Source organism: Alosa alosa, chromosome 20 (assembly GCF_017589495.1).
Source record: "Alosa alosa isolate M-15738 ecotype Scorff River chromosome 20, AALO_Geno_1.1, whole genome shotgun sequence".
Taxonomy (NCBI): Eukaryota; Metazoa; Chordata; class Actinopteri; order Clupeiformes; family Clupeidae; genus Alosa; species Alosa alosa.
The window spans coordinates 16,332,091-16,345,815 of record NC_063208.1 but is presented as its reverse complement, the minus strand read 5'-3'; the positions used below and the strand labels follow the sequence as shown (position 1 = coordinate 16,345,815).

The 13,725-nt window shown below is 42.7% G+C and overlaps 1 protein-coding gene across 1 annotated transcript; it reads left to right on the top strand.

The window, feature by feature from the left end:
- Positions 1-9,000: 9,000 nt before the first annotated feature.
- Positions 9,001-13,336, top strand: nrsn1l (neurensin 1-like). Its single transcript, XM_048229758.1, has 3 exons — positions 9,001-9,114; positions 11,579-11,788; positions 12,171-13,336. Exons 2-3 carry the CDS (start codon positions 11,588-11,590, stop codon positions 12,615-12,617), a joined length of 648 nt encoding a protein of 215 aa, XP_048085715.1. The 5' UTR covers positions 9,001-9,114; positions 11,579-11,587; the 3' UTR covers positions 12,618-13,336.
- The last annotated feature ends 389 nt before the right edge of the window (positions 13,337-13,725 follow it).

The window sequence follows — 13,725 nt, the reverse complement described above, 5'->3', positions numbered from 1 at the left end:
GCCTGCGGATGTTTGCCAGAATGGGATAGGGGGGCAATTCAGCTGCTGAGGTGTGTGTGTGGTGTGTGTACGTGTACGTGTATGTATACGTGTGTGTGTGTGTGTGTGTGTGGTGTGTGTGTGTGTGTGTGTGTGTGTGTATGTGTGTGTGTGTGTGGGGGGGAGACTGCGCATAGTTCATGACTTCAGACTGCCTTTGCCCTTCCCTGTCCCTCTAAGCGAGACGTCAAGAGTCCCTGGAGGCACTGCTTTCAATTTCCAGAGTTTTATGATAATGATATAAAAAGAGGGAGAATAGGACAGTCTTGTGAATGAGGAGCACTTTAACACTTGCTTCAGCCGAATGGGGACGGGACGGGATACCGCAATAAGACTGCATAATGTAGGATATGTCCCTGTGTCAGGATACTGACTATAATCATCATCACTTCATCACATGCACTATAGTGACACTACTACAGTTAGATTGGATTCTCATAAATCTAACTGTGAGACGTTTTTTTCCTGGTCAGTGAACTCAAACTAAGTGGTTTCTGGGTAGTTGGGTGTGTACATGGTTGTAATCTTGGCACGGTTTATACAAACCTTAATTTTCTCAATTGCAAAAATGTCCGCAAGATCTTCTTTGGGAAAATTAAGTTAACTCAGTGCAAACTAGACCTCCACAATATGAAAAACACACAGGCCTATTTCTACTTTGAATACATTGTGTTATAACCCCTAAAATTACACTCCTTAACAGACATTATTCATTTGGGATTCACAGTCATAACAACACCTCACTACCACCAGCACTGGAAAGGGCATCTACTCTGGTTCCAACATTAGAAAGGCTTCAATGAGACTTTGCGCTATCTGGCATTGTATCGCCATCTAGTGTACAAGACGAGAAACGCAAACCCTGGTTGACGTCTAAGCAAATGAGGCTGGTTTGTTCCACATATCATCCGACTGGTGCACCACACCGCCTCCAAGGCAACCGATCTCTATCCCTCACAAATGTAGGCCAGGGTGTCTGGAAATGAGACAGAATATAGCCGCACCGTCTGCTGCCGAAGGAACCACGAAACACTGCGTCGACCCGTCGATGACACAGTTATACAACCAAAAGATGACTAATGCCTCACGTAACTATGGGGTCGTTTCACATGTTAAAATACATTTGATCACGTCGATCAAAAAACACTCATCATTTTTTTCCCTAAAATGATTTTTAAATAGTCTTGCTTTAATTAGATTATTACCATGCTTTTTACATAAATGCATCTTGATCAGACCAACAGGCATGAAATAATAGACTACAAGATGAGATGAGAGAGCCATTCCATTAACACTTTTTCGGTAATGCAGCTCTGGTAACGACACAATTAATGGTCTACGGAGATGAAGTGCATTGCATTTGAACGTTTGTGTGATATTGCACCTCCATTCACCCCGCACAGGAGAATTGTGTTGGAGTGGCAAAAGCTGAAAACGCATCTTTTGACTGTTTGAAATGCGCTTCGTTACCCCTGCAACGCACGCCTTGTAACTGCTTCATATTTCAAGCATGGGGCCTTGGCGAGGCAGGCAAAGAGGCATTGGCCATGATAGCATTTTCGCTTCAATTGCTTACAGACATAATGAGCACATTTGCTGCGAACTCCGACGCCGAGGCCCCCCACACTTTTGGTGTTCGCATTTCAACTCGGTTTTGTGAGGGGACTGTTTTTTGAGCTAGTGGTCGCCTCCATTCGCGCTATTAAAGCACCACACATGAAACGTTCAAATTGAGAAACTGAAAAGACACTTGGGTCGTTTGGTGTGCGCCGAATATGTCCATTGGTTCTTGCATGAATTATAAAGCAGGGGCAAATCGCAACACCACGACAAGGGAGAATAAATCGATACGTTGTGCTGGTTGATACCTTACATACCATGTTGTACATCTGCATTCACCATGTTTGTTCAACGTCGTAGATCCATCAATGCACAGGCCTCAATGCGTGCACGTGAATGAAAATGCGGTCTTTATGGAACGCCATCTTATCCGCTTTCCATTTCACCTGTTAAAAGATTTTGTGACGCTAGATAGTAATCAAATCTCAAAAAAGATTACGTGCTTCAGCTGTTCCATTTGCCAACCAACAACAGCAGCAGACTGGAGTAAATCATGCGCAAAGTTTGCATCTTGGAATTCATAAATACCATATCAGTTCTCAGCGCTGGGGGATTCTGCTGTGTACACTTCCGGAATATGTTGGGCTATAGACTGTCTGTTTTCTTATTTTGCCTTGATCAGAAATTATGCCATGTGTGCCACCTTAAATTAGCAATATGAAGTGTAGCAGGGCGAAGGCAGATGTTGGTATGAAATAGTTGACTGTGACTAGCCACCTAGGAGGGTTGTGCCCTCCCAGGAACTAATTTAGAAACCTTTTGGTCAGGTTAGACCCAATAGGAAACACAGGCTTGTAACACTGACCAGAGACATGGTTCCATAAAAAATAAAGATAACAATTTATTGACACATACAGGTCCAATATGGACTGCACTCGTAGACAGGAATACAATCACAAGACACTAATCACATACACTATACACGCATAGACAAGCAGGCCGCACCTAAATATTGCACAAGACCCTATAGGCCTACTATTACTACACACAGGGCAAGGAACAGTGCTGTGGCTTCACCAGGGCTAGCAAGACACACACAACACACACACACACACTTGATGCACAGCAATGATAAAGGACAGTGAGGGGACACCACCACCTGGGAATCAGCTTGCCACCCGTGTTGGCCCAACAGCTCCGGTCCAGCACCAGAGAGAGAAGCAAACACAAGGAACTTGGTTAGCTACACTTACATTATGGAGAAACTCTAATACAATGTCATGTATCTTATTAACATGCAGCCTGGAGGTCAGGCTGCATGGGTGCAACCACCTGGTCAGCTTTAATGTCACGACCTGCACGTATGCGCAGAGAGGGCGTTGCATTCACTCACAAACACAAAATATAGACAAATACCATCAAACACTCACGACCAAGACAAACACAGTGCAAATATAAGCAGCAGGCTGCTTGGGCTGGTGCTGTCCTGTCGTGTGTGTTTGAGGAACAGTTCTGAGTACGTTTGTCTCGTGGTTCAGTGGTGTGTAATTTGCTCTGATTCGAGCCTCTGCTTAAGGCAGCCTTGTATCCAATTCAGCTGTGTAGAACAGAACGTGCAGTTGACAACAGTAGGCTACTTCAGACAACTCAGAACTTGTGGCAACTCTTCAAGCTTGCTTCTCCCACGCCACCTGATGCTGTCGCCCTGTCTTCTTCTGCTCCTTATGTTTTATGTTTTGCACTGTGTTTGTCTCAGTGTGCAGTAGTAGTATTAGTACAGTAATAGGGCCTTGTGCAATATTTGGGTGTGGCCTGCTTGTCTATGTCTATGTGCATGTGCATATAGAAGACATGGGGGACTCGAGTCAGACTCGAGTCACATTTTTTAGGACTTGAGACTTGCTTGATCAACATGTATAAAAGACTCGACTTGACTTTGATTTGCTATTTATGACTTGAGACTTGACTTAGACTTGAGACAAATGACTTGAAATTACTTGACTTTTTATTTTTTTTTATAGATATTAAGGAGTTAACTTTACGATGTTAGAAAATCTGCTTAGGTGCTGTTGCATGCGTCACGCGAGTGTTACCAAGTGACGCGACAGACCAACAGCAAGTGCCAGATCAAATGAGACAGACTGAGGTAGGCTAACTTGCAAATATGGAAGGCTCTACGTTTATACCAAAACATAATAATGTTTGGCTTCACAGATGATGTATCTGACAACTCAAAGGAGAAATGAACAGCAGTCTGAAAGTGTGCAAAATAGCGACATAACCACCACCACGTTGATTTTCATCCGTCAGAAGTTAGTCGTGTTAGAAACCTAACGTCAAATTTGAGGCATGTTAAGAGTTGGCTTTGAATCTATTATGCTTTTTAGTTAACGCCATATTAGGTTAAAATGTGTGAAATGGCAAATTGAAACATTTTCTTGTCTAAGTTTAATCTTGATACAGTATATAGCGAAAATGTTGCCAATGTAACCTAAAGTAAGCGCCTCTTTCTCCCTCCCTCTTAAAGGAGAATTCCGGTGTGATATTGACCTAAAGTGTATTGAAACATGATACCGAGTGTGAACGTATGTCTCATAGCCCATCTCGGCTTGTCCCCTGCACTCCAAAATCTGGCTAGTTAGCCGATGCTACCAACAGCTTTTTCAATAGTGGTGCTTCGACATCAGGCTAGCCATGCAAATAAATCACTGTTTTACACCCATTTACGAGGCTCAATGGATCTCCACACTTCATTGGTAGACTTCCGAGGGCCCTGACATTTAAAACGAGACATTGAGAACTTAAGTTAAGTCGATAAGTCGAGCAACGAGTAAGAATGAACAGGTATGATAAGGGATCAGATTCCAAAAATAATTCAGTGGAAATGCATGGATTCCAGTTTCTTCAGCAACTGGAATCCATGCATTTCCACTGAATTATTTTTGGAATCTGATCCCTTATCATACCTGTTCATTCTTACTCATTGCTCGAATTTATCGTGACTAAATTCAAGATGGCTGCAAACGCTAAACTTCGTGGAAGATACTGTCTGTATAAATCGCCTTGTAAGTAAACTACCAGTGCTTTTCAAAGTTCTCAATGTCTCGTTTTTAAATGTCAGGGCCCTCGAAGTCTACCAATGAAGTGTGGAGATACATTGAGCCTCGTAAATGGGTGTAAAACAGTGATTTATTTGCATGGTTAGTCCGATGTCAAGCACCACTATTGAAAAAAGCTGTTGGTAGCATCGGCTAACTAGCCAGATTTTGGAGTGCAGGGACAAGCCGAGATGGGCTATGAGACATACGCTCACACTCGGTATCATGTTTCAATACACTTTAGGTCAATATCACACCGGAATTCTCCTTTAAACACGTCCCTGTTCCATACGTTACAGCCTAGTAGTAGGCTAACAACAGTAAGTAGGCCTAGCTCACTGCCAGCAATCAGCATAGAAAAGTAGCTTACTTCACATGTTAGGCTTATGTATAATATGATATAGCATTGACGGTCCTAAACCCTCCTAAAACCCATTGCGCTTATCAAAGTTTGGCAGTGACGTCGGTGGCAGCGTTTGATTGATTGATTACATGTAGGTTCACTTTTTCAATATTATTGGGTCCCTGGAGATGTGACAGGTCAGGAAAGGTGTAACGTGAATTGTTTGAATATATTTTCATGATTTGATGTAGCTTACCTAATATTTGAGGCATATTTAAACAATAATAGGCTATTTTATAATATGTCTACTTGAAATACATTTATTTTTATTCGTATACATTTCATCTTATTCTATAAACCGTTCAGATGTAGGCTATGTGGCTTGAATGAATGCAATGTCTATTGGTTTGTTACAAATAAAACTCCAGCAGTTCATAACTAGCCTATTGTAGCTTATTTTAAAATGAAAACATGGGTAAATCATCATGAATTTGTATGGTTTGGCTATGACTTGACTTGCTTGACCCAAGCTATGACTTGACTTGACTTGCTTGACTGTCACAAAAAATGACTTGGACTTGCTTGAGACTTGAAGGTTAAGACTTGAGACTTGCTTGTGACTTGCACATGTGTGACTTACTCCCACCTCTGGCATATAGTGTATGTGATTAGTGTCTTGTGATTGTATTCCTGTCTGCAAGTGCAGTCTATATTGGACCTGTTATTGTTATGTTTCAATAAATTGTCATCTTTATTTTTATAGAACCGTGTCTCTGGTCTTTCAGTGTTACGAACCTGTGTGTCCTATTGGGTCTAAACTGACCAAAAGGTTTCTAAATTAGTTCCTGGGAGGGCATAACCCTCCTACAGTAGGTGGCGTAGTCGACTATTTCATACCAACATCTGCCTCCGCCCTGCTACATTGAGGCAATAGAGAAAAGACAGGTATTTAAAGAGTAAGCCTACTTGCCTAGCCGTTGTTTCACCCTCTCCTGTGTTTGTGTTTGGAGCCATAGCTATTCATCTGTAACATTGGATTGTATCGTTACTGTCTGGCAAGTGTGGTGGTCAGTACAAATCTGCTTACAAAACAAGTTAAGGAAAAATAGACATAATATATGATATATTAGATATAATACCATTACATATGTGTAGTGCACACATGAGCAAACACACGTGTGCACGCATACACACACACACACACACACACACACACACACACACACAAAGACACATGGGAGGTGGAACTGGAGTAGAGTGTGTAATAGTGTGTTAAGTGTGTTAGCTCCCCAGCAATTCTACATAATCTGTGTAAATACTCAAATTGTGACAAGTAATGTCAACTCAAACATGAGGCTAAAAGAAAAACACACTGTTTCTTTCGTTAACACTTTACTTGACGGGTGAGTTCATAACACAGGAGCTGTCATAAATTGCACATAAAGCATTCATGACTGTTTCATGAGACATGACTCAACATTCGTACCAAACCTTTCATGAATATGGAAGACAGAACGACGACAACTTGTCAAAATAAAAGTCCAACAATCGCAAAGCAGCATTGCCGTTTTTGTTCCAAACCTCTTACCTGATCACGTCACATCTGAGTCAATGGGCTACTCCAGTGCCAAAGTGACAGAACATGGTCAAGCAAATAATTTTTGTTTCATAAAAATGTATTTGTTTTATGATGTAACCTTTTCAGATTATTTCTCATCTTTTGCTACTGGGAATGTCCAACCGTTCCAGGTTACACAAATACGGGTCAGCTGAATGTAGGCTAGTTTACCTCCCAGTGTTAAACTCAGTGATTAAGAATACTTTACAACTTGTATAGTAAAGTGACATTCGATGTAGACTTCATAAGATATTCATGAAATATTTACAAAAGCTGGAGAGAAAAACGGCAATGCGGCTTTGCAATTGTTGGACTTTTATTTTGACAAGTTGCCATCGTTCTGTCTTCCACATTCATGAAAGGTTTGGTATGAATGCTGAGTCATGTCTCATGAAACAGTCATGAATGCTTTATGTGCAGTTTATGACAGCTGCTATGAATGTGTTATGAACTCACCCGTCAAGTAAAGTGTTACCTTTCTTTCTAACCCCTTGTAAGGTATCTAATTTCTCTCCAACATTCTTGCAAATAGTGAGCATGTTTTGACAGTATGTGTAACCATGGAAATCATTATCTCTCTCTCTTTCTCTCTCTCTCTCTGGAACAAACAGAGCAGAGGACACAAAATTAATTAGACAGTGGAAAATAGAATAAAAGATTGACAGGAGGAAGAGAGTGTGTGTGTGAAAGGCCAAGACCTTGAACGAGTGTTATGGGGCATGTGGGAAACACAAGTGTGGCATGGTTGCTATGAGACAGTGTACAGTAATACATAGATAAATACAGTGGAGTGTGTTGTCAGTTTAGTCTTTTTCTGGCTTACATCCTCATACTAAACAAATGACTTGTCAAAGCACAAAAAAGCACAAAAATATATGGAAATACTGCATTGGGGCAGCCGTGGCCTACTGGTTAGCCCTACTGGTTAGCGCTTCAGACTTGTAACCAGAGGGGTGCCGGTTCAAACCCCGACCAGTAGGAACGGCTGAAGTGCCCTTGAGCAAGGCACCTAACCCCTTACTGCTCCCCAAGCGCCGCTGTTGTAGCAGGCAGCTCACTGCGCCGGGATTAGTGTGTGCTTTACCTCACTGTGCGTTTACTGTGTGCTGAGTGTGTTTAACTAATTCACGGATTGGGATAAATGCAGATGCCACATTTCCTTCACGGGATCAAAAGAGTATATATACTTATACTTAGAGATCTTCCAAATGTTGCTGAACCATACCCAAATACTAGTGCAAGACACATAGCCTTCCTTTCTTTGAAAACTGAGAAAAGTTGTCTGTGGAAATAACTACAATGACATAAACCAGGAGATTTGTTTTTCTTTTTTTCACAGAGGAGATGAGGTAACTTGTGCTAATTCACCATTCGACTTTTTGGATGTCAATGTCCGGAGAAAACTCTCGAGCCAGGGGAGGTGGGAGAACCTCCAAGCAAAAGCAATTCCGAAATGTTTCCCTGGAAGCATGTCACAAAATTTACTTTGCATGAATTATGGACGCTCAGGATGCGCTGAAATATTTACGCCGCAGATTGCTGGGAAGCAGTGAGGAACTACTGGCACCCTGCAGTTAGGTGGTCTGTTCCACATTACTTTATGCTCCATGTTTGTGTCTTACTGCAGGCCCAGGGGCAGTTGATTATTTTACAGATCTGCGCCAGGCCTGAGCCACACCTGTTCTGGAAACAGTTGACATCTGGGAGTGCAGTAGTCTTTTTGAAGTGAAGTTAGTCTGACATTGTCTGGTCTATTTCAGTGTACCAATGCAACCCCATTATCTTATGTGTTGATGTTAACGGTGTGGTGTTTGCACTGGATGCAGTTACTCAAGATTTAATTTAGAAACTTCTGGAAGTGAATGGCATTGACTTCCTTTTGCTAGGTAAGGTAAGGCTGGTGATATTCAAGATGCTGAGTTGGTTTTGAAGATTCCGTTTATCTGAACTACTACATGGTGTTGGAGTAGCTTAACATGTGTTTCTGATGTTAAATGGGGATGGAGTATTTTGTAATTGATGAAAAGGTTGGGGTGTTTAACAATAACATAGGGCTACCTTTACTTACGACAAGTTTTTCCACATCTGGTTAATAATGGGCCTTCAAATAATTTTACAAAAACGAGTGTTTTTTTCTATCTTACTTTCTTTTTTGAATGATTCTAAATTACAGCATTGGTGAGTGCTTTAGCAATCAGACGCTGCGTGTGAACACAATAGGAAGACCCTTTTTTTTTCAGTCGCTTTTTTTCTTCGGACAAGTGTTTTGACATCATTGACATCAAGTCCATCTCCACAATCGTCACGGTGTCACGAGCGGTCACAGTGATGTCTATAGCATTGCGCCTGCGTAGTGCTGCGCCACTGAGCGTAAACTTTGGACGTGCGGAAAAGTGGCAGCGGGACGTAATGGGACGCGCGTGAGGAAACAACAGGGATCGATCACTCGAAACTGGGTATGGTAGCTTTTAAGCCCTCAATGAATATCATGTTCTAAAAATATAGAGTCGAAACGGTTGTTAAACAACATCTGGTAAAAAGGCAAATTAACAGCAAAATAGGGAGAACTAAACGCAGCAGGGTGTTTCGGTAGTAAACACAAGGCTTCATGGCGTGGTTGATGTATCGTCGGAAGTCGTTTTATGTGACAGAATCTTGCAAGCTTAGAAACTTCTGAGGAAAAACAGCTGTTTCCTGATGCAGAAGGCTGGCTTCTCTGGTGTGCAATAGGAGAAATATATTTGATGATATCGAGACGATGCGAGAAGATATATGTGAGGCTACATGCCGGACAAGAAACTGTTTGAATATGATAGTAATGTATTTTGTTCCATCCATAATAATGTTAAATATTGAATTTGTCGAATGGTATCTATGTTGAACGTTTGCAGTACTTATGTAACTGTCAATGTGTAAAATCAGAATAGACCGTGATCATGTTCAGAACCATGGATAGCGACTGATGATGCGTATGACTCGTTTGCATTATAATCGAGTCATGAAACCTGAATGTCTATGATTTCAAGATGACGGCTGTTAACTGGAAGATTCGCCGTCAACACTAGATTGAATACAAACGTCAAGACGGAAGTCATTACTTTGTAATTACATGCATCTTTTTCAGGTCGCCAGCAACCGCTTGTAAATTAAACACGTCGTTCAGAACCAACTCTCAGATTAAACCTACAATTTAATATAATCAATGATTGTAATCAATGTATTGCTTGACCAATAAGATCCGTATAGGCTAAGTCTTATTTTGATATTCATGTCATCACTTCACCCCTAAAAGCATTTTAAGGGACACGCCAACTTTTTGAGAAATTTGAATAATCTACCCGAGTTAGATAGGATACCCTTATCTTCTCTGTGCGTGCAATAACCCAGTCTGACACCGTTTGCCTATTTTAGCATAATTCAGTGTAAGTGGGTTACACCAGTTAGCCTATAGCTAGCCTATAGCTAAAATAGGCTAACTTCCACATCCAGGATCATTATTGTATCAAACAAATAGCTTTTCCTCACGTAGACCTTATTTAGGCTACTGATTATTTGATTATCGCTATAGGAAGTGGGAGTATGTTATGTCAGGCCGAAAACAACACCAGCTGTCAATTTTTTTAGTCTTAGTCTTTTTAGTCATGCAAACTTTGGTATCTTACCTAGGGTTTGAGATGGGGCCTGCCCATGCCTCTTTGGTGCCACTACATAACTGTAGTAATGTAATTTGGGCATTGATCATTAAGCATGGCTACATTGCTTTGTATAACAAATCAGTGGTAATACAGCCATACATTCACAGGGAAACTAAATGGCTCTTTCCCATTGTTTTCAGTAAGCCATAGTGATCGTTATGCACAGCCTGGGGTCTCTACAATACCATGCAGTGTGCCAGAGCTCCAGGAGGTAGCTTTAACATGGGGGAACATGGCTGTCAGTGTAGATCATTAAACGTGAACATGGAGCCTACTGAGAGACATATACATAGATTCCAGCGGTGACTGGCGTGGACTGTAGAGATCAGTGTTCTTCTCTGTTTTTGCCCTTTTCTCTTTTTCTGTCGTTGCCTTTTTATTTCTTCTTTTTTCCCTCACTATATGTGCGAAGGAATGTGTCTGCGTGTGCACAAGTGTGTGTGTGTGTGTGTGAGAGAGAAAGGGAGTGAGTGAGAGAGAGAGGGAGAGAGAGTGTGAAGTTACGCACGCAAGTGAGTCATCAGTGGGTGGCCAGACACAGTCAGCCATCAAACACAAGTGTCTCTGCAGGAGGATTGAATGCACTGAACACTGAAAACATCACAGTCCAGATCTCACCAAATGCGCAGCTAGTAGTCAAGCTGAAAGCTTTTGGGAATATATACCCACACAGGGGCATTAGAGGCCAAGAAGACTCTTTATTGATGGCATCTCCGAACATGTTGCCTCTGTCTGTATCTGACTCATTACATTCTCCATCAAATGACCTCTGGGCTCAAATATCTTTCATTGTGCGGTGTGCCACTGCCACATACTGCCACTCATAAGTTTTCTAAGAACTGGATTTTCACTGTAAAATGTCTCCCTGCGGGTAGCTACTCATTGCCCACACAGATCCTCGTTAGTGGTAGAGCTGGGCAGTCTCATAAAATATTCATCCATAATTTGCATTTGTGAAGACCATATGCATTCTTCAAGAAAATGTCATTGTGTCTGATATGTTTATGTTCAAAAGGGGGTGCATGGGTTTTTGCAGTTCTGTGTACTAGGCACTCTCAACCTGTATGTGTATTTGCATATGTTTTTAATATTCCAAAATGTCAAGTAATGTTTTGTATCAGTGTGTGTGTCAAGTGTGACTATAAGTAAATGTAGGAAGTTAGTCAGTGAGTTAATGAGCATATATTGTATGTTTGAGTGTGTGGGTGTGTTCTGATCTCTTCAGGTGTGAAGGATGGCCTCATGCGCCGAGATCTGCGGGACTGAGCAGTCGGAGCGGCACGCTCAGAAGCCCACGGAGTCCGGTTGCCACCGGTACGGCGTGCGATCGTACCTACACCACTTCTACGAGGAGTGCACGGCAACGGTGTGGGAGCGCCACACAGATTTTCAGACCCAGAGATCGCCGCGCTGGTGGAGCTCGGGCCTCTGGAAGGTGACTGGATCACTCACCATTTTAGATTATTATGTTGTACAACATTTCATGGCATCATCTCCCAAAATATGCACCCACACTGATTAACACACACGCATCCACATACATACACACACAGGCAGGCGTGCATGCACACACATGTTTACATTGGTGTTTGATGGTTTTCATTGGGTTTATATTGTAATTTCTATAAAAACCCTAAAAAGCCAAATGTAACCACAGGACCCCATGTTTTTACTAGATATTGTTTTAAAATTAGGAACAAAATAAATTAGCCATTACTAGTCAAGCCAATCGGTGTTGATTATTCTACACATTACACGATTGACATGTGCATTGAGTGTATATTTCTACCCTTTATTTTTCCCTCTCTCTCTCTCAGGTCTCTCTTGTGTTTGGCACTGTGGTGTTGGCAGTCGGCATGGTGGTGTTTGTGGTGGGCTGCACGATCCCCTCCCGCATTGAGGCGTTTGGCGAGGGCGAGCTGCTGTTTGTGGACCGGCAGGCCGTCCGCTTCAACCAGGGGCTCCAGGCGAGCATTCAGGCCGGGGCCGGGATGCTCTGCCTGGGGGGCTTGGTGGTGGCTGGCAGCCTCTTCGTGTCTGCCTTCTCCCGGGGCTCCGGCAAGGACGAGACGCAGAGCACTCCGCCCAAAGACAGGGGCAGGGAGAGGAAGAGAGGAACCAGAGGAGGTGGGAAGGTGCCCTCTGACCCAGTCACCAAGCCCCCTACCCCCATTTCGGGCGAGACAGGAGTGCCCGTCACCCTGTCGAAAGTAGAAAACATCCAGCCCCCGTCAGAAGATCCTCCCCCCTCTCCATCTCACTAGCAGTGTTTCATAGTCTCACAGTGAATTGTCTTAACGTGTGCCTGCTGTGTGATACAGTGGATGAACAACAGGGAATTGTGGACTTGAGTTTGAACAGGCGAGAAAGCGAGCCTTTATCTGGTGGCCAGTGTTCTGTTGTACTGATTGCTTATGTCTTTTGTCGTTCATTAATTCTCAAGGAACGTTGGTTGCTGTTTAGCCTTATGGGAAATGTTCTGCGGAAGAGTTATTGTTTTCATTTCAGATTCAGAACAAACCAAAACACTTTATTGCAGAAGAAAAGAACAGACTGTAACAGACGTCCCTAAGGGAATCTGAACAGATCGCTCTCTCTCTTTCTCTCTCTCTCTTTCTTTCTCTCTCTCTTTGCCATCAATTCAAAGCACACTTAACTTGCACTCCTGGTTACTTGGCAACTACACAATGCATCTTACAGTATATCCCACTTTTACAAGTGGAGAAAAATATTCATATGGATATTATCGTCAGACTTCACCTTCACTGCCATCTTAAAGCACTTAGTTAAAACAGAGGCATTCAACTCCAACTCCACAACAGACCACAGTAGATTCGCTCCGTAAGAAAGGGGTTGTGTTTTTCCATGTCTGTGACATTGCAGTTGTTAATGTCCTTGTCCCTGGTTATCCAGAAAAGTGTGGTAATTGATGATTGATCCCTTAAAAATGTATTAAATGGATATCAGCATTCCAAAAATGCTATCCCTGTTGTGGACTGTGTCATTTGGTGTTATTTTTGGGAACCTCCCCATCTCCTCATTTGCGTAAGCGGCGTCCATTTTTAGCCTGGCTGGGGGACGTTGGATCTCAGCAGGCACAGCGTTGGTCATGGAGATTTGCTTCTGGTTGATAAACTGGAGGGGGAGGCCTCTCACTGTGAGCATAGCGCCCAGCCAATCAGGAGGCCATCGTTGGCTGGGAACAAGCTGATGACTCATCCACCCGTCCCGGCCTCCCGCCTTTTGCTTTCTTCCTATCTCTCTCTCTCAGCTGTTCCATCCATTCATCCATCCGTCCATCTCTGCTTTTCCTCTTCCATCCACCTTCCTCTTCCTCATTGCTTCCATCCCTCTCTCTCTTGCGCTCCCCCC

Excerpts from the sequence above, each read along its gene's own strand:
- nrsn1l (XM_048229758.1), top strand. The coding sequence starts at position 11,588 with ATGGCCTCATGCGCCGAGATCTGCGGGACTGAGCAGTCGGAGCGGCAC. Across the intron at positions 11,789-12,170 it reads GGAGCTCGGGCCTCTGGAAG|GTCTCTCTTGTGTTTGGCAC; the intron begins GTGACTGGATCA and ends TCTCTCTCTCAG.